The sequence below is a fragment of the Manacus vitellinus genome, unplaced genomic scaffold, assembly GCF_001715985.3.
Source record: "Manacus vitellinus isolate BGI_N305 unplaced genomic scaffold, ASM171598v3 scaffold_44_pilon, whole genome shotgun sequence".
Taxonomy (NCBI): Eukaryota; Metazoa; Chordata; class Aves; order Passeriformes; family Pipridae; genus Manacus; species Manacus vitellinus.
The window spans coordinates 4,087,861-4,108,917 of NW_021940565.1; the positions used below are offsets into that span (position 1 = coordinate 4,087,861).

The 21,057-nt window shown below is 41.4% G+C and overlaps 1 protein-coding gene across 2 annotated transcripts in view; it reads right to left on the bottom strand.

The window, feature by feature from the left end:
* ATF6 (activating transcription factor 6) overlaps positions 1 to 20,990 on the bottom strand; it is a 74,637-nt gene extending 53,647 nt beyond the window's left edge. For both annotated transcript variants that reach the window (XM_029962272.1, XM_029962271.1), the window contains exons 1-7: positions 20,900 to 20,990; positions 20,485 to 20,579; positions 19,885 to 20,014; positions 19,418 to 19,624; positions 16,433 to 16,653; positions 10,217 to 10,402; positions 9,704 to 9,795 (exon numbers count right to left, since the gene is read on the bottom strand). In XM_029962272.1, coding sequence (XP_029818132.1) covers positions 9,704 to 9,795; positions 10,217 to 10,402; positions 16,433 to 16,653; positions 19,418 to 19,624; positions 19,885 to 20,014; positions 20,485 to 20,579; positions 20,900 to 20,948 — 980 coding nt within the window. In that variant the 5' untranslated portion in view covers positions 20,949 to 20,990. The remainder of the gene's footprint in view (positions 1 to 9,703; positions 9,796 to 10,216; positions 10,403 to 16,432; positions 16,654 to 19,417; positions 19,625 to 19,884; positions 20,015 to 20,484; positions 20,580 to 20,899) is intronic.
* Between the last annotated feature and the right edge of the window lie 67 nt (positions 20,991 to 21,057).

Sequence of the window (21,057 nt, forward strand, 5' to 3'; positions counted from 1 at the left end):
CCAAGAATATCTGTCAGAAGATCTAAAAGTTGTAACTCTCCTGCAAACCCTTCCTCCACAGCCTGAAGTCTATCAGCCATCCAGTGTGTTGCCGAACCTACTGGATCTGGCATTTTGGTCTATCCTACCTCTCTCCTTTCCTGTTCAAAATGACACATCGAACCAGAGGAACTTTCCATGTAATTACTTAGCTAAAGCTGACAAAAATCTAAGCAGAAGATCTGTAACAAATTTGCATTTTTCCATGATGGTTCTTCCTTCCTATTTGCCTCATTCTGCAAAGGCGATTCTTATTTCAGGTTCCAGCTTGGCGGGGTGGCCAGTTTGAGGTGAAGTGTCACATGCAATGCATTCCTACTCCAGTTCACCCTGAGCTCTGAACAACAGCAGAGAAATCCAAACCAAATCCATCCAGGATAAAGACACCCACTGCTCTACAATCACAGTTAATCTTCAGTTTTTTTAATTTAGTTGTTTTAGCTCTACAGCCATTCAAAACCACACACACCTCATTTTATAGCATCAGATTTAGAAGAGAGGAAAAGTTTATTTTTACTCTTCTCAAGCTTAAAGCACCTTAATCTTTTCATCAAAATTAAAATTTCACTTTTGGCAGCAGCCAAGTATGGGATGTTTCAACATGAAAGAATATATTTTCAGCAGCAAAAGACAAAGAAGGAAGTGAACAGAGTACATTTTGCCATCCTTACAGACATAAACCATGGCTCCCACTTCTGACAACACAGGCACCAACTGAGAACAAAATATGGCATTAGGGTATCTATTCAAATGATATTTCCTTTTTAGGATTGTTACTTTCCACAAAATGCTTCTTTTGAAGCAGGGCTAGCAGCACTTTCTGCAATAAGCCATATGGGCCACATTTGCCTCCCCTTTCCCATTCCTTTTGTACCTTGAAGATGACCAAAAGTTTCCTTCTCAAAGCCTAAAATATGCCTAAAAAAAAATTAAAAACCCCCTTTCTTGCTCATTTGGTTTGTGGCAATGACCCAAACCCAAAATAACTAAGTCTGGATAAGGAAAAGCCCCACAACTTGAAATACTGCCCCTCTTCCACCTTCTAGTTACTTGGGTGGTTTTGTTAGTTTTTTTCCCCATCTGAACAGTTGATGTTGTTCTGTTGTATCATTTCTCCCTCTTCCCTTCTCCCACGAGAGGTCACTAGTGAAGTTTGTCTATAAATAGGGCTCCATCTTCAGGAAGCAGACAGGAGAAGACATGGAGGTAATGGTCTGTATCCTCTGACTTCTCAAAGACCTTTCCTTACCAAGTGGGCTCATGACAGTCTGACAAAGGATATCAGAAATACTCCTTCTTTGAAATCTCAAATTAACACAGGGGCAAAAAGCACGACTTAGGACCAAGGAATCCCTTCGAGCAGCTGGGAGAGGATGGACCTCTCCTGCAGAACTACATCTGGAAACAGCGGTCCACTTGAGGCATACTGAGGTTTACAAGTGCCAGGCAGAACAGCAACAATACAAGCTGGAACAGGAAGGATCTACAGAGCAGATCCCAACACCATGACACAGAAGATGAAGTCAATACTGGGCATTTAAAAACATCAGGTAGAAGAGGCTAGAAACCATAGAAAGAAAGGTAGAAGATCTCATTCAGAGGAAAGAAAAGCTTCAGAAAAACAGTATTTTCAACTAAGATATCAATAGTTGCTCTAAGAACCACTTTAATATGACAGATGGTAAAACCATGGGCAGTTTTTTCATTCTGTTGGGCTACAAGATGAGAACTTGGAAAAGGAAGAGCACTTTGGCATATCTTCCCTGAGCAAGTCCTACTATTCGAAGGAACTGAGTTACTGCCGCACCTTAAAAGTCAAAAAAAATTGAAGCTGACAAATGGTTTTACTGGACAAGACGGCCAGGGTAGAAGTTGGAGTCTTTCCTGTTTGGCCACACTTACACACCTGGGGTGTACCAAGGCTTTAGAGCCTGCATTTGGACATCCCAGACACCACAAGCATGAAAGGGTTTTCACAAGTCGCGAACACCATGTCCAAGCTGGTTGAGCTATCGGCTTGTTTCAGATGCAAAACCAGATCCAAGGGAAAAAAAGAAAGAACCACTAAATATTTCATGCAGATGTTTGTTCAGAAGTGTAGATAAATTTGATTATAGGAGGGAAAGAAAAGCAACACTCCTGCCATGGCTTCTCCAGGCATTCAATAGCACCTGATATTTTAGCTGTATTTTTACTTCTTTGGTTTGAACGTCAGTTTGATAAATGTGAAAGCAAGTCTTGCCAGGAGCACGAACTAAATATTGCTTGTGCTTCTGGCTGTGCACTTCAAGTTTTGAATACTGACATTTAAGCTGTACAGTAATTCGTAGACGAAAGCCAATAGTGATATCATAACAAAGAGTTTTCTGGGGACAGAACCATCTCTGAGTATGAGTTGGGATGTTTCCAACAAGCTAAAGTTGACATTGCAAGGAGACACCAACCAAAGACCTTGTCCTCTTCCTAACCGACTCCAGACAAGGCTGCCACAATGCCAGACACTCTCTGGAAAGTATTTCTTGTTTCTTATTCCCGATGAGTGCACCATCTGCCAAGAGCAAGGCTCTACCTTCCCCTGCTGGGCTGCTCCAGACCTACCCTCTCCAAGCACTGGGCTGGAAAGAGGAAGATGAGGAAAGTAACACAAAGTGGAGGAATGATCTCTGTGTTTTTTGTTGTTTTGCATGCTTTAAAAAGCAATTTATTTTTAATAAAGTTGCTGGAAAAGAAAGGAAGAAAGCAAATACTGACACCCAGAGCACTTCTCTTCTGCTTGGAGAACTCTATACCATTATCTGGAAGTGGACTGGCCTTTGTTGCCAAAGCTTGTGGCTGTGATCAGCAAAGGAAGGAGGAATGAATCACTTCCTCCTCCTGCAGCTGTAGTTTGTAAAAAAACCTTAAAGTATCCAATTTTATTCAAGCATCAACCCATCACAAGAGGTATTGAAAGGTCTGGAACCTGGACCTGAGTCCAATTTACTCAGCTTGTCCTTTTCCTCTCGACTCCTCTCTCTCTCTTCAAGGAGAAACTACAATACAAGGCTAAAGGTGTGCTACAGAAACAGTTTTCTAACTGTGGGCCATCTGCAACACAAATGTACACTCAGCACTGAAACATATTCTTTCAGTGTCACAAACATTACACTAAGTTTCCCATATTACAAGTGTTCAGAGTTGCAAATGCCTTCCGATGCTTCTGCTGTTTTTGCTAAAACACTCAAAGGGCTCTGTATTTCCCTGGCAGCCAGAAGACATGGAGCTGGCTACACATGGCACTGTTTCATGCCTCTTGCACTCATTAACAGTTTTCTCTTCATGTTTCACCAGTTCCTCTCTGGTAGTGTGTAAGAAATTAATAGCCCTCTGCCCGTCATCATTTGGATGCAGGTTTGTTAGCACACTTCAGGTATACATCACATTTAAGCCTATCAACCTCCTGAAGACATATGGAAGGCTAATGAGGCTTGCACAAAGCAGAGAAACAATCCTTTTATATCTTTCACAAAGTGTAAAAAATCCCAGGATTGGATGAAGTGAGAATAAGAAACTGACTGTTTCTCTGCTACCAGAACATCTTTTGGAGATGTTTCAAGTAGCCACTGCAAATTTAGACAACACCATCCCACCTGCAGCTGAAGGAAATCGTGGACCACCGGCACAATGTTTAATGCTCACAGTTCAGCACCTCTCCCACATCAGGCTTGGCTGGAAGGCAGCAAAGGTCAGGCAAGGAACCTGGTTGGGGGGTTCCTCTTCCCTTACATTGCAAGCCATTGGAGGTTCCAACTAATCTGCCCCATTTCACACTGGAATGGAGGGAGGAAGGAGCACACACACAATTGGGAAAGAACTGGTAATGCGACAAAATAAGGCAAAAATAATGCTGTGTTTCAGTTGCCAGTCACTGCCCTTCATTTTGGGCAGGTGCCAGACACATGGCTTTAGTCTACTTAGCCCATGTTACTCAAGAGGACATTTGGGGTGTTTTCAAACACACCACGACGCTGCTTGATCTCGTGACTGATCTCACCTGCCAGGGCAGCACAGGGGTGAGCTCCAGACCTCGGCCCAGGAGCAGCTGCTGTGGGTGGGATCTGCAGTGACAAACCCGAGCACACAACACACAGCTCCAACACCTCTGTAGCAACACAACTCTTACTGCACGTGATGTTATGGTAAGGAGATCAGCTCCTTTGCCCACACAGCAAATGCTCCCTTTGAGGGAACTATGGCATTATTTCTCTAACTTTCCAACACCCCACCACCAAGGTATCCCTGGGCTCCTGCTTGCCACAAGATGGGTCTGTTTCTTTAATCAAGGAGTCCAGCATAAAGGCTCAAACAAGAGAAAACTTGCACAAAAACACTGCTGAATGCACCAGACCTCAGAATAATCCTGCTCTCCCACACACCAACTCAAGATTGCTCAGCCTGTGTAAGAGCACTTACACTTACTTGTATAAGACTACAGTGACACCAATATAGGTGTGCTCAATTAGTGCTGTTGGCAGCTCAAATTGCTCGTGCTCCAAAACCTCACCAGGCTACATTAGTACTGACTAGCAGCCTGCAGACTAGGTAGGATGCTAATCTCAGTTCTGGTGGAAGAGTTGTGTTTTGATTACTTCATCCTTACAAGCAGCAGGTCATGGTAGCAGGCAGCTGAACAATCCTTGGGCAATTTCTTCATTTTTAGTAAAAGATGATTAATCTTACCACTTCTGGTTTTGGTGTTTTGTTTCTTTTTTCCTGTTTGTGCTACCAATTTAAGGAATGAGACACACCCCAAAGTCTTTCAGGAGTCAAAAAAATCACTGCTTCTTCATTTGCTGTAGTCCATGACAATAGCAGAAAAATCACATTTCTCAGCTGGCCAGGCCAGTGTCTTTATTTGCAGATTGGTCACTGGATCTAAATTTTTAATAGATTATTCAATTTCCAGGATAGTCCTGGAAAGCAGAGGAAAACCCATGAGAACACCCTAGAGAGGAGCTGCAATGAAGTTTCTGTAAAAGGCCAGCCATTCTAGCGCAGCTGCTTTAGGTCAACAGGACACGAGAGGTTTTGAAGCAGCAGCAGCAGCTTTACTGAGCTCCATCAATCACCATCTCAGTCATCCTCCACCACAAATACAGCTTAAGAAATTTTCTTTACACCATAAGTCTGTTTTTCAGTTTGAAAGAGGTTCCAATCGTACAGAGGTGGCCAACTTGTAAGATAACAAAAAAGCAATAAAAATAAAAAAAAAAATAAAATATCATACCACCCTCTCAAACCTCCTGTTCCAATCTCTTTGCAAATTTGCCTTTCCTCTTTCCAACTTCATATTTTATTTTGTTTTCTGTCCACTAAATATCCGAAATGGTACTTAGGACACATTCTGGTTGGCTGACATCTTAATTAATGCTCTAAGGCTACTGCTAGATGACAGCTACCATGTAAGCTTGAGCAGACTGATTATGGGGGAAAAAATAAGTAGTTGAACATTTTTTCATAGCCAAAAAATAATGCTAAGGTCACCAGCAAATACCTGCCTTACATGCTTTGCTGCTACTCTCCCAAGAAGAAGATATGAAGGAAAATTATCTTTTGCTTCTTCTGTGATCATTCTCCCTTCCCTGATTTTTATACATTGGTTATTTTCCTGCAAATGTTACTATCACATTTAGGATTTGCATTTTAAAAAAAACCAAAACACACAAGACAATTTATATTCAAATGGGGAACAGAATCAAAATAAAAATATTCCCAAAATAAATACACAGGTTGTCTAGAGTAGAACATGGGCTTGGTTTCCATTTGTTTCAGCCTTGTTTGTGCTTGTTTAACACATTTTCAGATCTGGTTACTATACAGGCAGCGTCTAACACAAATGTGGAAATGAAGCAAGGGGAAAAAAAGGCATCTAGGAACTGTAATAATTTGAAAATGTTCAGATTCCACGTAGTAAGTGGTAAAACAAAAATGCACAGCAAACTAGGTGTTTCTCAGTGCCAGAAGCCAGCTGGGAATGCGGCTGCAGTGACTGGCCTGCCTCTCACAGAAGGCACATGTGAAGGCAGGAGATCCCACAGATACCTTGCTCCAGGTGCCGTGGTCCCAGCTCCCAACCCTGCCTGTGCCAAGGTCTGTGTGCTCACTGCCTCTCGTGCAAACACCCCGGATTGCCAATTCCTGTCTTGCACCTCATGGTATGCAAGACTGGGGCAAGGGGGTGACCTCTGCAAGGAGCTGGATCAAAACATACCCTTTTCCCTTCGTACACCTCACCAATCATTCTTTAATAATAATAAAAGGAGGTTTTTATACATGTTAAGTCCAAACCCAAATAATTCACAAAGATTACAGAATAGTTCACTGACACACAGATGGGAAATTCCTGGGTGCCTTTCTTTCAGTGTAAAACAAACAGATAAAATAGAAACTTACACTAATACAATTCCTGTTAAATTACTTCTGCTTTTAGTAACTGAAAGTTTCTGTTTTCTATATAAACAATCAACAAACCCAACAGTTTAGTAACACAGTACAACCTAATGCAGAGTTACCACTAACTCCATACAAGCCACTTTCACATCCTCAATTTACACTGATATTCAATTTATATTTAATTACACTTACATTCATTTCTTAGAGATAACCTGGTGCCGTGTCCAAGACTGAAGGATGTTCTTAAAAGCTTGTTGGCAACTAAGCAGACTGGACTAGACTCTTCCTCCAGTATTTTCCAACAGATTTCTTGTGTCAACAGGCCAACTTCCCTACCAGACTTTCGGCCCCACTCCCATATTCCCAAACTCAACATTACAGATTACCCATACAGATGTTTGTCAGCATGAAAAAATGTGGCAGCAGAATAATTTTATCTGCTAAACTTGTTTGCCAAGGGCTGCCACATCCTGGACTGCTTCCCATAATCCTAAAACAGCAGAACAGCAGTCTTGGAGTCCTCCATGAAACATCACAAACATCTCACCACTCAAATACACAGTCAACAAGACTTACGACCAATCTAAAAAAGTTATGTGTGAGCCAGTATTAGTGCAACACACACCCATTAATGCAGAGGAAAACACAGAACTAACTACACAGCCAATCATCCAGATGGGATTTTTTGTGGGATGCTGAGTGCCCATACACTGCACCTCCATCGACCCACTGCAGGCCATGGAGGGTTTGCAGGACTGTCTGTTCTTCAGCTTCACATTCCTGTCCCAAAACAATCCAACTGCTTCTCTTTCTCTTACCTGACAGAAATAGATAACCAAAGAGAAAATCTATATATCTGACCTTCTGTTTTACCTCAAGTCTTCAAAGAATCCTATCACTTCCAGCTAAGAACCTGAGAAGCGTCTCACAATAAAGACGGCTAAGGGAATTCCAAAGTCTGCTCTAGAATTTAGGGGGTGAATTTCCCATGATTTTGCTTTTTTTTTTGGATGTCACTCTCCCTTTGCAATGGTTCACTGGTTTTGAATAATTATTCACTGCTAATATGCCCGAATCAAAACATCCTGAGCCTGAATGCTGGCACATCTCCACACAGGTGTGCAAGTGAAATGATTTCCAACACAGAAGAAATGGCAACACTGTCACAAGGTTTCAGAACATATTTATCTCCAGCTGATCACTGCACAGAAATTAGGTATTCCACAGTTAGCTAACTTGGGGGAAAAGAGTACTTTTGCTGAACTGTAAGCTAGCATGGATATTGTAACAAAAAATTACTTCTTTCTGTAAGAAATTGCAGGTGCTGAAAAACAGCACATACACTGGAAGCTCCTCTTGTTAAGGACTAAGCAGAACAGCAATCCTGACTATCGCATTTGTGGAGCTACCATTCAGTGACACCTTTATAAAAGGAAGAAAACACGTATGGGAGGAGTGAAATCTAAAGAAATGGTTTGTATAGCTCACATTCTGGGTCTTCCAAAGAGTATTGCACAATCATCATTCACACCACCTTGATAAAGTCTAGGATTTTAATTGCAGTGCAAAGCATTTATTCTGCTAGGGAGAAAAAAAAAAAGGCAAGTCTGCAATTACATTTCACTGCCTAAATCCAGTACTGATGCAAACCACCTGGTTCAGGCACAGCAGTCACACTGGCATGCTCAGCTACTGCACTGGCCAGGAACAGCCAGACATCCAAGGATTTCTTTTTTGCTTTATCTACTTTATTAAACGTCAAACATGTCAAGAAGTTAACCCTCTCACATTTCTATAGTTACTGACTGTTGCAAAGATATGAACACAAGCTGACCTTTCAGCCTCCTTTGACAGAAGTGCCTTGCCATCAAACTCACCAGCTTACTCATTTCCGGGGGTAGAGAAGCTGCCACAGGAGCTTTAGAGCACTGTGGTAAAAGACTTCTCCTTCATCTCTCCATGTTCCCAAGCCTTTTATCACTAACAAGAGTTTCATGCTTTCCATCACCTCACTGTAATGCAGAGACAACTAGAATTTCCCTCAGCTTCAGAAAGATAACTAATTCTAGTAGTTCTCACCAAGTGTCTCTCTCAAGCGAGTGGTAACATTTGAAATGCAGATGGGATGTAAAAATCCATCACTTAATCTCTGGAAGCTGATACAGACCCTAAATGCATTACGAAATGGTCTACCTTATCCATATCAAAGTAAAATTATCAGCTGTATTTCACTGCCTGAGATACACAGTATTTGCAATAAGTGCAAATACTTCAAAAGTAATTTCAGCTTTAGCGGATTTGCTAATATTATTAAAAATACAAACACCAACATTCTAAAAATTTAGCACAGTCAGAAACAAAGTCTTCCTCCATATTTATCCCATTCCATTCTGTAGTTTGACTGGGGTTTTGAGGACAAATGGAGACACTGCTGACTGAGAATCTACTGAAACATTATCCCCTTTTGAAAAAGCGAACTGCTTTGTATAAAAACCCTTTATGTTCCAAAGTCAAATTAAATAAACAAGTATGTCCAAGAAGTACTGCTTTTTACTCTCCTTTCTTCCACGGATCTTTATTTTAAAGTGTCTGGGAAGTAATGCTAGCATTTCCCTCCTGCTCTCTGGTTCCTATGCCCCACTGATAACAGTTCAAATGAGAGTTTTTTGACTATCACTTCGACTAATCAAGGAGAGGGAAAAACCTCTTCACCAAATCTAGAAGACAAGTAATGCAGGGCTCATAATAACAAGGGAGATTGCAGCTAGACACATCTAAAGGTCAGGACTGCAAAGCACTGGAACATACAGAGGGATTTCCTCACTGGATACTAATGCAGCTTCATCTTACAGGTACTGAAATCAGCACAGGTATAAACGACCAGATAAGCTCTCTAAGTCTGTAACTTTTTTTCCTAAAAGGATTCTAAACACAGTTCTTAATCTCTTCAGATATAAATCAAGCAGACAAACTGCTCTGGGCTGCACTGATTAACAAAATGCCAAGCCAAGAGAAATTAAAAGTACAAGATCTAGCTCTTGTTGCCAGAAGAAGTCCAAAAAAAAAAGAACCATTATGCAGATACATCTTCCCTTAACCAGGAAAAAAATAAAGGACAGAAGTCAGACTTCAAGCTCGTCTTTAAAACACACTGCTGCCTGTATTAATGATTCAAACAAAATTTGCAGAACAGAAAACTTGCTATGCAAAGAGGAATTTCTAAGCAGCTTACCTCAATGGGCCATAATTGAGCATTATAAAAGCCAGTATCACCATCACACACAGGGTCCTTCTCTTTGGAGATGATACTTTGAGTTTCTGGTTCTAGACAGGAAAAAATCAGAAGATGTGCAATAGAAGAGGGGCACAGATATGCAAATGTATGTCAGAAGCTAAATACACCAAATGATGCTTGCTTTTTAGATTTATATTTGCCTAATTATGTATGAATACATGCCAGGACTATTTAAAAATAAAACTTTTGTTTGTACGTTATATTCAGCTTCTACCCCATCTATCTTCTCAGTGAAATCTCAAGAAGCACCATGGAGTAAAGAATTAAAAATCAACCAGGTAATGTGACAGGTGTCCTGACCCAGAGTTGGTGAAAGCCATGTCTGGAGTGGGAGGCTGGTCTAGAAATCCCCAAAGGTCTTCCAGACAACATTTCCACGATTCTGTTCTAGCGCCTTGCACCTGAACAAGTGTCTTGATATAAAGTCAGACTTTCATCACAATGTCTTACCTCTAATACTACTTCATCCAGCTGCCTCTTCAGTGTGCTATTTTCTTTCTTGAGTTTCTCATTCTCCAGCAAGGCTGCCTCCAGCCTCGCCTCCAGTCCCAACATGTATTCTTTCTTCTTCTTGCGTGACTGAAAGGCCGACTCGCGGTTTTTGATCATGCGCTGCTGCCGTCTCAAGACATTGACCTGAACAGACGAAACACAGGCCTGTTAACAATTCACAAGTTTAAAAGTGCCTCTATTTCATGCATAATTTCTGCTTCTCCACTTTGTCAAAAGTCTGCACAGATGGTTTCTCACGCTCTGCTTCAAATGAGCCGAAATGTTCAGCACATGGTTACACCTCTCAGTCGTAGCTCAGGGATAATGAAAAAACGGGCCCTGCACCGCCTGTTTTTTCCTGCATTCTCAACCTCCTATGTACAGGGGACACAAAATGTATACTTGAACAGCAGTTTGATCAATCAAATCACAAAGACAGAAAATACACATCTTCAGGTCTGCAAGACAGCAAGAATGTCATTCACCTTCACTTTACCATGCACCATTTTATAGGCTACAATCAGTCACCTCCTTTCTTAACAGGGAAGTTCTACAGTTTTACAGTCTATTCTGCATGGAAACCATTTCCACACTGATTACATCTGCTTATGTACCTTTTCCAGCTATGCTATATCGTTTTTGAGCTTTTGAATACTGTTGCTGGCCTCAGATTGCACATTCTACGTGTATCAAGCACTTACATGGCAGTTTAAATGCAGTCTCCGGGTGCATCTATACTAACATTTTAATTCAGATCAGGAGAGTGGCTTTGATGCACATTTCCTGATTGTCCCACTTAATGTGCTTTGGTTCACATGACAGAACAGACTCTGAAAGAGCACACAAACTGGATTGCTTCAGGATGAAGTTCAACCAGCAAATATGCTCCAGGAGAGCACTAGCAGGCATTCAGTCTGCAAGACCAGACTGGGACAGTTCAAAGTAACCCCTCCCCATCCTCCAACAGTCCTGGTGGCTGATTTTTTTTCCCAAGCAGGAACACTCCATTGTCTTTTACCACTTACTCATTCTGTGGTTTGCACTGAGTGGGATGACCCAGACTGAAAGCATCTTGCTGCTGACAAGGATAACAATGATGGATACTGCAGAACTGTACAAAACTACTTGAAATATTAAGTTTAAACACTACTCTGTTGATTTTCTCTCCCTCACAGATTAGCAACAGCAACTCTGTTTTCATTAAGAACAGAAGACTTCCATCTCATTATTAAGCTACAACTGGACGTGCCTTAATGACAATTACTCTGAAAGATAATCAAATGCTCTATCTTACACAGACCTGAATATCCTCCAGTAGCTGCCAACACACGCACTGGAGTGACCTGTACTTATCAGAGAAGGAAAGTTAAAGAAAAACAGATGAGAACTATTCCAGAAGTATTATTCTAGGGAAAAAATAACAAATCACAGAATAGTAACATTAACTAATTCAGACAGTGTGCTCTGGCTAAGGCCTGGCTTTGTAAAGAACCTTAACCACAGCTTTCCAACTCCCTCCTTGTATATACCTGCACGCAGACAATATGTTGCTCTAGGGCTTTGGTGTCTGCAAAAAAAAGTGGCTACAGGCTGTTTGAAGACGACATTCTTCTTCATCATGCTGCAGGCTGGTGACAAAAACTAAGAAAACACGTTACAGTGCATTAACATTCTGGGCTGCCCCCATGTTGGTCTACTTGCTTTTTAGAAAGATCATTTATTATATGTCTAGCCTGTTGCCACCAACAAAAGTCTGTGAAAGTGTAGCTGTTTGTACTTACTCCAGTATCTCTCTTTAGCAGAGTGGAGAATGAAAAGATTTTAACATATTTTCATTAACACTAAGCTTTGTCTTGAATTTTTTAAGTACTACAACATTCAACATAAAAAAAAAATTCTGCAGACATATAAAAATTGGACAAAAAAACCCCATTTGGGCTAGCCAAGAACTGCAGTGTATAGAACACACCAATTTGGGGCCAGGATCACTTAAACTGTACACAGATGAAATAATAAGGAATGAGTTCATGCAGCAGCTTTGGCTCGAGTTGTGAGATATTCCAAGCAAGCAGTTACACTCCTCTTTTTGAAAAGAGGTTTTGCATCATGAAGTCAAACAGAGAAGATCAAGTTGTTTACATCCACTCTTGTTTGCAGACCTGCTTAGGATTATTCATTACCGGATAGCTTTTAATTAAATGTCTGGCAAATCAACGTGCTTCCCTGCAGAAAACATGGTATTAGCACCAGTGCAGTGCCTGTACACAAAGAGTACATCTGAGGTACATCTGTCGCTGTTCCAGACACTGCCAGCTACATTTCACAGGGTGTTCATCCAGACTGCCCTCCTTTGCTCACCGTCCATCTCATCCAGACTGCCCTCCTTTGCTCACTGTCCATCTCATCCAGACTGCCCTCCTTTGCTCACTGTTCATCTCATCCAGACTGCCCTCCTTTGCTCACTGTTCATCTCATCCAGACTGCCCTCCTTTGCTCACTGTTCGTCTCATCCAGACTGCCCTCCTTTGCTCACTGTTCATCTCATCCAGACTGCCCTCCTTTGCTCCCTGTTCATCTCATCCAGACTGCCCTCCTTTGCTCACTGTTCATCTCATCCAGACTGCCCTCCTTTGCTCACTGTTCATCTCATCCAGACTGCCCTCCTTTGCTCACTGTTCATCTCATCCAGACTGCCCTCCTTTGCTCACTGTTCATCTCATCCAGACTGCCCTCCTTTGCTCACTGTCCTCCAGATGCTGGAGGGACAGCAGCTCTACCCAGCCTGATTCAAGGTGCTCTGAGCAATAACTGCATTTCGGTCTATGCCACACCAGTTTCATTTTGACTCATTTCTTAAGCTTGCTTACATGAAATCCAATATTTGCATCCTTGAGTTAATTTAATTTACAATCCCTAAAAAATCTAAGGCCTTTGGTCAACCTTCTAGCTCCTGTCGGGCTTTTCCTGGGAAATAAGCCTCAACTACACACCCAATCCCACCTAAATCTGATGCAGGAAATGGGAAGAGCTGAGGGAGTGAAATGGTGCAAGAATGCTTGAACGTGGAAGCAGTATAGCAATAAGCACTACACAGCTGGCCTGGCATCAAAATAAACATGCTCCCTGCTTGAGCACTTTGATAATCAGAAGAGAGAGGAACTAATTTATAAAGTCAGCCTGCTTGAGCAACATTGCTCTGTACAAGTCCTGAACCAAGATTAAACGCAGCAAACACCCCTGCTAACTTCTTTTGCAGCCTTCCACTTTTTAAGTTGTGTTGTATTAATTTTCCACTCAAAATAGTAACTTCTGGTCCTCAGGAAACACAGACCATAGAGGGAAAACATATGCCTTAACATCAAACAGTAATCAGCGAAGCAATTTCTGCTTCCTAGCTTTAAAAACTACACCACCACTAGCACATAAGAATGTTGTAAATATGGAGAACTGAAAGGTTCACTGCCAACTCTTGCTTTGAACAGGATTAACTAGATTCAGATTGTCCTCTATCTGCAGAGGTCTTAGGAAGAGCCATGCACTTTAGGAAAAAAGAACAAACACCGCTACCTCAATTTACTTCCAAAGAAAACTCAATTATGAGCAAAATTTAATCTCCATTCCAATGCAAGCTGTACTTTTAGCACAAGGCAGTAAGAACATCTCTCACACTCCAAAGAGTTTTCTGTACAAACATAGGGAAAGTTAATGAAGAGCTGAAAGTACAAATCATTTCAAGTTTGCATTGGCTGGCTTCTTAACTCGGCTTACAAAAGCTGCTCTCTTTAATGATGCATCTCAAATGCAGGAATGCAAAACCTATACAAGTTTTTTGTCTGTTCTTATGGAAGTTCTGGGTTTTCTTGAGTTTATTTCATATGAATATTACACAATGTACAGCAGAGAAAAAATGTTTCAATAGAAATCCACATCTATGCTGAAGGAACTTTTCATAATCTAATTTTTTCTAGATTTTGAAATTTTTTTTATCAAGATAACTGGGAGGCAGAATTAAATCCTTTCTCACTACGAAGTGGAAACATGAGAGAAAGGCCCTATAAGGACACAAACCGAATTGCTTCACACACCTACAGTTTATGCCCTCATATCATTTAACTGCAACAGGAAAGGCAATCTGTTTCTTTTCATTAAGAGCCTCTTTCCTTCAACCGGAAGAGTGGCCTGCTTAGGCAGCGTTTCTTTTGTTCAACTTCCCAGTGGAAGGTTGTTTCCCAGTGAGGAGTGACTGCCCAGAAAGCCTGGCACTTCCCCACGGCTGGCAGGCTGCACAAACATGTGCCACCAGGACATGCACCACGAGGGGCCTCACGCCAACAGCTTGCTATCGGCCCATCTCGGTATAACCCACTGCAAGGGCTGAGTGTTAAGCCAACAGTTTATCCCTCCTAAGCCCAAAAGAAAGTCCTGCAGTGTTTCTTTTTATCCCGCAACATCTGCTCAGATTAGCAAACAAAAACACGTGTTACAGAGCTCAAATGACAGCTACATCTGTGCAGCTCTGAGCCCACATATGGCGTCCGAGGCAGCCGCGAGATGTTTTAACCCTGCTGGCGCCAGCTGAATCCCAAAACATTTGTCCCTTCTCAAAGCCCTTTTTCACAGTATGTGCCGAAGAGCATTTGCAACTGTTCCTTCATGTTTCAACAAACACAGGTACAATGTGCAGTATTTCACAAGCCCTAAAACTGCTGCCCTAAAACAGCTTTGGGTGGAAATACCCATGCAACCATCCTTCGAAACAAACAGCTGATCATTACCCGGCTACACATTTGACTAGTGACTGTCACGGGTGTGTACATCGAGTAAAATGACAGAAAGTGGGTTTTGTCAATTAACCCTTATATTCAGACAATGGCAAGGTGCCATGTTAGTCCTGGTTACAGGGAATTGCAAATCAAATGACTGCTGATAGGTCTCTTCAGTTTGGCTTTGTATAGCAGGCAAATACCATTTAAAAATGCAGTGCTCTTAACTGTCTCCTGTCAGAACTTTGTTAGCTTCTCGTGAATTCAATATCAAGTTTTCATTGCACTCTGTCTCCTGAATTATTTGTAGCACGTTATTTTTCATTATAAAATGCAGCCCCCACACAAATACAATTAGTGAGGAAAATTTAATATCAAGCACGAGTGGCAATTCTCAGACATGAGGAAACTGTACAGCAACATCCCTCCAAAGAAGCTGAAGGCACATGCCTTTGACATACAGTGACCTGCACTGCTAATAAGCTAATACAGCAAAATTCCATGTGAATGGACACCAGTGTTTTCTCCCTTACACTGAGAGACGTGATAGGACCCTCAGCTCACAATGGCTTCCAGAATATGACACTGAAGAACAACACTCAGAGTTTAAAAGCCACAATCAAGAAGCTTTGGTATTCTTCACAACTATGCCTTCTTTGGACAACAAAATGCAACCAAAGCAGCTCCAAATTACTAGGAACTAAATCAACTTAACACCCAGCTCTCTATCTAGTTAAGATGTCAAAGCTGAAAGGGGAAAAAAAACCCCACACATATCAAAAGCTATTTCTGTTTACACCTACTGCTTATTGTGAGCTACTATGGAAAAACTTCTTTATTTGCACAGGGATTGTTGAGAGCTTACACCTTTTCTACTCATACAGTATATGACCAAAAGGGAGCCTGAAGAGATTAAGCTCATATGAAACTCAACACCTGAAGTTTCTAAAAATCATAAGTAAAATCTGGGGAGATAAAGGGGGATGGAAAAAGAACTACACAGTGACATTTCCAATTCATTTATTTCAAAAGGAGTGTTTTTATTATATGGATTAGAAAAATGGTTTAGCACTAATCAAAAATAAGATATATCTTCCTGTATGTAAGAGACCTTGAGAGCTTGCACTTGAGAAGAAAAATGATGGAAAAAATGTATCATCACTGTCTTTTGCTATGCCTGCATCCCTGGTCTGCAACTCCAGGTAGGTCAGCAGATATCAAGCTGCTCATCCCCGTTCTCTGCCAAGCTGCCAGACTCCCTGTTTAACGTTAGAAATCCTATTAGAGTTTCCCTGAGACTCTGAAGGGATCTGGTTATCCCATTAGGTGCCACAATACCTATTATACAATAGGTAACTGAGAGCTGTTTCCAAGCCTTGGTTATCAGCTATCACACACAGTCAGAACTTACATCCAGCCCCATTGCTGGTGTGCTGCCTTGAAGCAAGGGCTTAGTCACTGGTATTTTCCCACTTGTGGAGCCATTTCCAGCAGCTGGAGGCAACGCATTCACCGTGTGGTTTTGAAGTGGTGTGGTCCCTCCAGTGACAGCAATGACTGGCTGGGAAGCAGGAAGCACCCCAGAAGCCTGAAGCTGCACCACGGAGGGCTGGGGGAGCACCACTGATTGACCTGGAACACAAGAACAAACAGCAGAGTTCAGCACCTATGGAGTGGATTTGTACACCATCACTTTGGTGTACAGTAGGGTCATACTGATAGAGGAGGTAGAAAGCCTTGCTTCCCCACCTGCCTTGCACAATTTATCTTAGATCCACTAGTATATTGCACAGAATAGGAACAGAAAAAAAAAGTTTAAAAGTTTGCAGGATTCTTAATCCATCCTGCAAACTAAACTTACGTATATTAAAGGGATCCAATAAATCAAACTCTCTCCCAAAAGCTCTTCAAAGTTAATAAAATCCAACACTTATTATAAACATTACTCATTTCAGTATTGCTAACACTTGAAGCACTCTGGACAACTTTTTCAAAGAACTTAGCCAGCTTTCCTCAATCCTCCTTCTCCCCTTTGTTCATACCTACTTTATTGTTGTATTCAATGGAAAACTTACTACACAGAATTGACTCATAGTACACTGACTGATACAAAATAGCATAGAGACAGAAGATGAACAAAAAAGAACAATGCGAGTTACACTTTCAAAACTTATGCTAAAGCTTCAATTCACACTAAGGCCATTTGTTTTAAAAAATGTTTTATGCAAGAAAGTTTATGCACAAGCTGAACAGAGTTTAAAGAAAAGCAGGCAGAAAAAATGAGGTAATTTTGACAGACTTTGAAATGGAATTAAAAACAGTCACGTCCAAGAAATTTCAGTCCAACAACTACATTTAACTCAAGCAGGTGCTTGAGTAATATTTTGTTGTCTGAAAACACATTAACGTCTCTCTAATCCTTTGTAACAGGATGACCTCGCCAGCTTTCAGAAACAGCACATTCCAGCTGAGCATTCCAACCAAAACGCACGACAGTGTATTACAGCATTTACCCAATCTTCTGGAAGGCAAAAAATGAAGTAATATACCTAGTGCCAAGATCTTTTATGTATGGGGTGCAGGATCAGATCTCCCTTTTTTTGCAGACACAGTCTTGAAGACACGACGAGTTAGTACTACCCTATTTAAGAACCTTAAACGGTGAATTTGAGACTATTTCAAATTTTTTTTATGTATAAAGGATGTGATGCTCTAAGACCATGCTTTCTCCTTTAAGCTTTTATAAAAGGGACTGTAAAAATACGATTTCTCATGCTCCTTTGAAGATAATGGGATATTTCAAACTGGTAGCTCCAACCTGTCATATGCAGGGGATGAAAAAAGATCCTTATGGTTTCCATTATGGAAGTGGCACAATAGAATTTTTAAACATATCACCACTTAAACATCACATGGAAATACTTTCCCAAAAGTATTTCCTCTATACTGTCTCACAGAAACTACTGCCCTGACTTTTCTTCAGGGAAAAGGAGAAGCTGATCTTCACAGTACTATACTTACATCCAAAAACTCCCTATCCCCAACATTCCTTATTCCAGATGGTATTTTATCAGCTGGAACATCAGAAGGAATAAGAATTAGGTCATGCTGACTGTGCTGACCTGTGTTTTAAGCAGTCTAACAATCTTAGGCACTTTGTAACAAACGTCAGTGTCTCCAGATTTGGCTGAACTCGTGATGGAAGAGCAATTAGTAACGAAGACAAATTTTTCACTATTGCAATAATTTCTAGATACATGCCCTTAACAATTTGTCTCCCTTTCCTTCCACGCCTCAGTGCCTGGGCATTCAACCACAAGGGACTGTGGCCATCAGCTGGTGAAAGGAGCAACTGCATCTGACAATTCCTGCAACGCAACCAGTGTCCCCACAGCCTCAGCTGGAGACTGAAATAAGGCTTTGGATTCAGAAACGAAGGCTCAAGCTACTTCAAAAATCGGTTACAGGGCAACTTCAGGAATTGTTCATGGATGACTAGATTTTTTTCTTAATGACAAATTGCCTTGAATAAAGTGTATGTTGGAGGGATACGAAACGTTTAATTAATTTGACAATGAATTCTGGGTTAAATGTGTTCAGTGGTCCCACACTGGCATTTTACAAACACAAGTACACCTTCATCATCACGTTAACACCCAAATAACCTTACTGCACAAAACTCTAGGGATTGTGAAATTACTTATGCTTTGACTGTGACCTAGGCTTATGCAGGCATGAAGAATTATCAGGGGACAGGAAATCACTTGCCTCTAGTTTGCATCAGCTTGCAGCTGTAAGGAACTTTTCTAACCTCTGACAGAGCTCTCAGTTTTTAGCAGATTTCACAACATTCTATTTGATGCTGTTTAGAGAGATAAAAAGCCATAAACTCATGTTCCCACCATCCTGTGGCAGTTTCATGCGGGCAAAAAAAAAAAAGCTTTTACCACTTTCCCCAAGCTTTCCAGCTTCATTCAAGCCATCCTGATTCAGCTGGACCTTCCTTTGGTTACAACAGAACAACACTGTAACCACATTATGCACCACCTGACATCACAAGCAGAGCACAGCAGAGGGTCCCTACAGATCTTTCCCAATCAGCAGTTTTATCTCCACAGTTCAGCACAGTCTCTGTCTTCCATTCCAAATAATGGAATTATTATAATCCAGTGTCTTCCTTTCCAAATAACACCCAGGTAAGGGCTGTTTCTCATAGGACTCTTATGAGAGGAGTAAGGCCACCTTCTCAGCCTTAAGCTTTTTCAGCCAATCATGTAGGACCCCTTTTTCTCCTACCCCTTCCCTTTCATGCACCAAACCTCACTTCATTCTGTCAGCCAACACGAACAGACAAAGTTACCCCCAAGACCTGGCTCAGTCAGGACAATTCACCTACCTTTAGGAGGTGCTGGCTGAATGTTAACAACTGGCTGACTCTTTGGCAGTGGTACAAGCATGGGAAGAGTCTGAATAATGATGGTTTTAGCTGGGACGCCAATGTTAGCCTGAGCTTCAGGCACAGCAGGCAAAAGGGGTTTGGGCTGTATCAAAGGCCTGGACACTGTCTGATTACACCTCTTCAGGTTCCTCACAGAATTATTTCCTAGAAAAGGAAAAAAAGTCAGAACAGAAGGCACAAAATAAAGAATTCAAGCAATAATAAAATGGCTTTTGGTATGTTTTTTTTTAACCTATCTATAATATTTGTTAAAAATAAAGATATCTGATCAAAAATTCAAGTCAGAAATGACAGGATATCTATAGTCTGTTAGTTAATCATTCATATACAACACACATACTAGCTATAGGATCAAAGTAAATCGCATACTATCTATGGGATCAAAGTAGCTCTATCTCTCATACCAGATCGAGAAGAGATGCTGACAGCAGGCTTCTTCCCCCCATCTCCTTCAGGGGATGCAGGGCTCCTGCAGCTCTTGCTGTAGAGAGAGATGGGAGACATCTGGGAGCTACAGCTGAAGTCCACATCATCCTGCACACAGAAAGTACATGAGATTAATGTTTCAGAAACACAGAGAAGTGTCTACTAGCAGTTCAGAGTATATCTACTTTTCATCACTTTTGTGTTGCTGCTGCAGCAAACAGGAGAAAGGTTTTGTTCTGCAGTTTTATCCTGGTCAATGCCAAGTACCACTAAAAAAACCCCAACAAGTACTTCTGCCCATCAGCAGAGCAATGCAAGGCAGAGGCCAGCAACTGCTAGACTCAGAAGCCTTTAGAAGGCATTTTGTTTGGCAACCAGGCTAATAAACATAACAGAGGAAACGGAACTGAACATGCTCTTATTCGAATGGGTCACAGAGAGGTAAGAAAACGCCACTGAAGGAAAGGTGCTTTTGCACGGGTTGGAAAAATGTTTCCTCTTATGCCACGAATTTGATCAGAAAAGTAAATCACTGGGCTTTTGTTGCTAATATGTATCACATGGAGGTTTCTGCATACAGGCACATTCTGCACTGGAGAGTCCACAGACGACGGAGAAGGGACCGAACAGTTTGAAGTGGCTGGTGATAAGGGTTCTGTCTTCACACTGTCATCTGCAAGAGGCAGATAAGGAAATTTTACTGCACAAGTTTTTAGCAAGGAGAGATCAGTAAAGGACACACACTGCTCTACACCAGCTATCTAATTCCTGAAGCAAAGCACAGCAGAAAACATAGTGAAACTAAAGGTACTAAACAGCTTAGCTTGTAGGGCAGTCCTTGCCAGCTGTACCTGCCCTACACAGCACAACTTCTCATAACACAGCTGTAGGGAAGTGAATAGCTTCACATAAGTTACCACTAAGTTGTAACAGCTCACCCTTGTGGGGCAGAGGGGTAAGAGTCACACCTGCAAAATACAGAAGATTAATTACCTGTATAAGCATGGCCTGTAATATTCCAAAGGTCTGAGTCCCAAGACATCAAATCCAAATCAAAATGAAAGTTATAGAGATCATTTTCCTGAAATGACAGTTCAGAAAAAGAGACAAGACAAAAAGAAAGATATATTGACACCACCAACCATTATGTG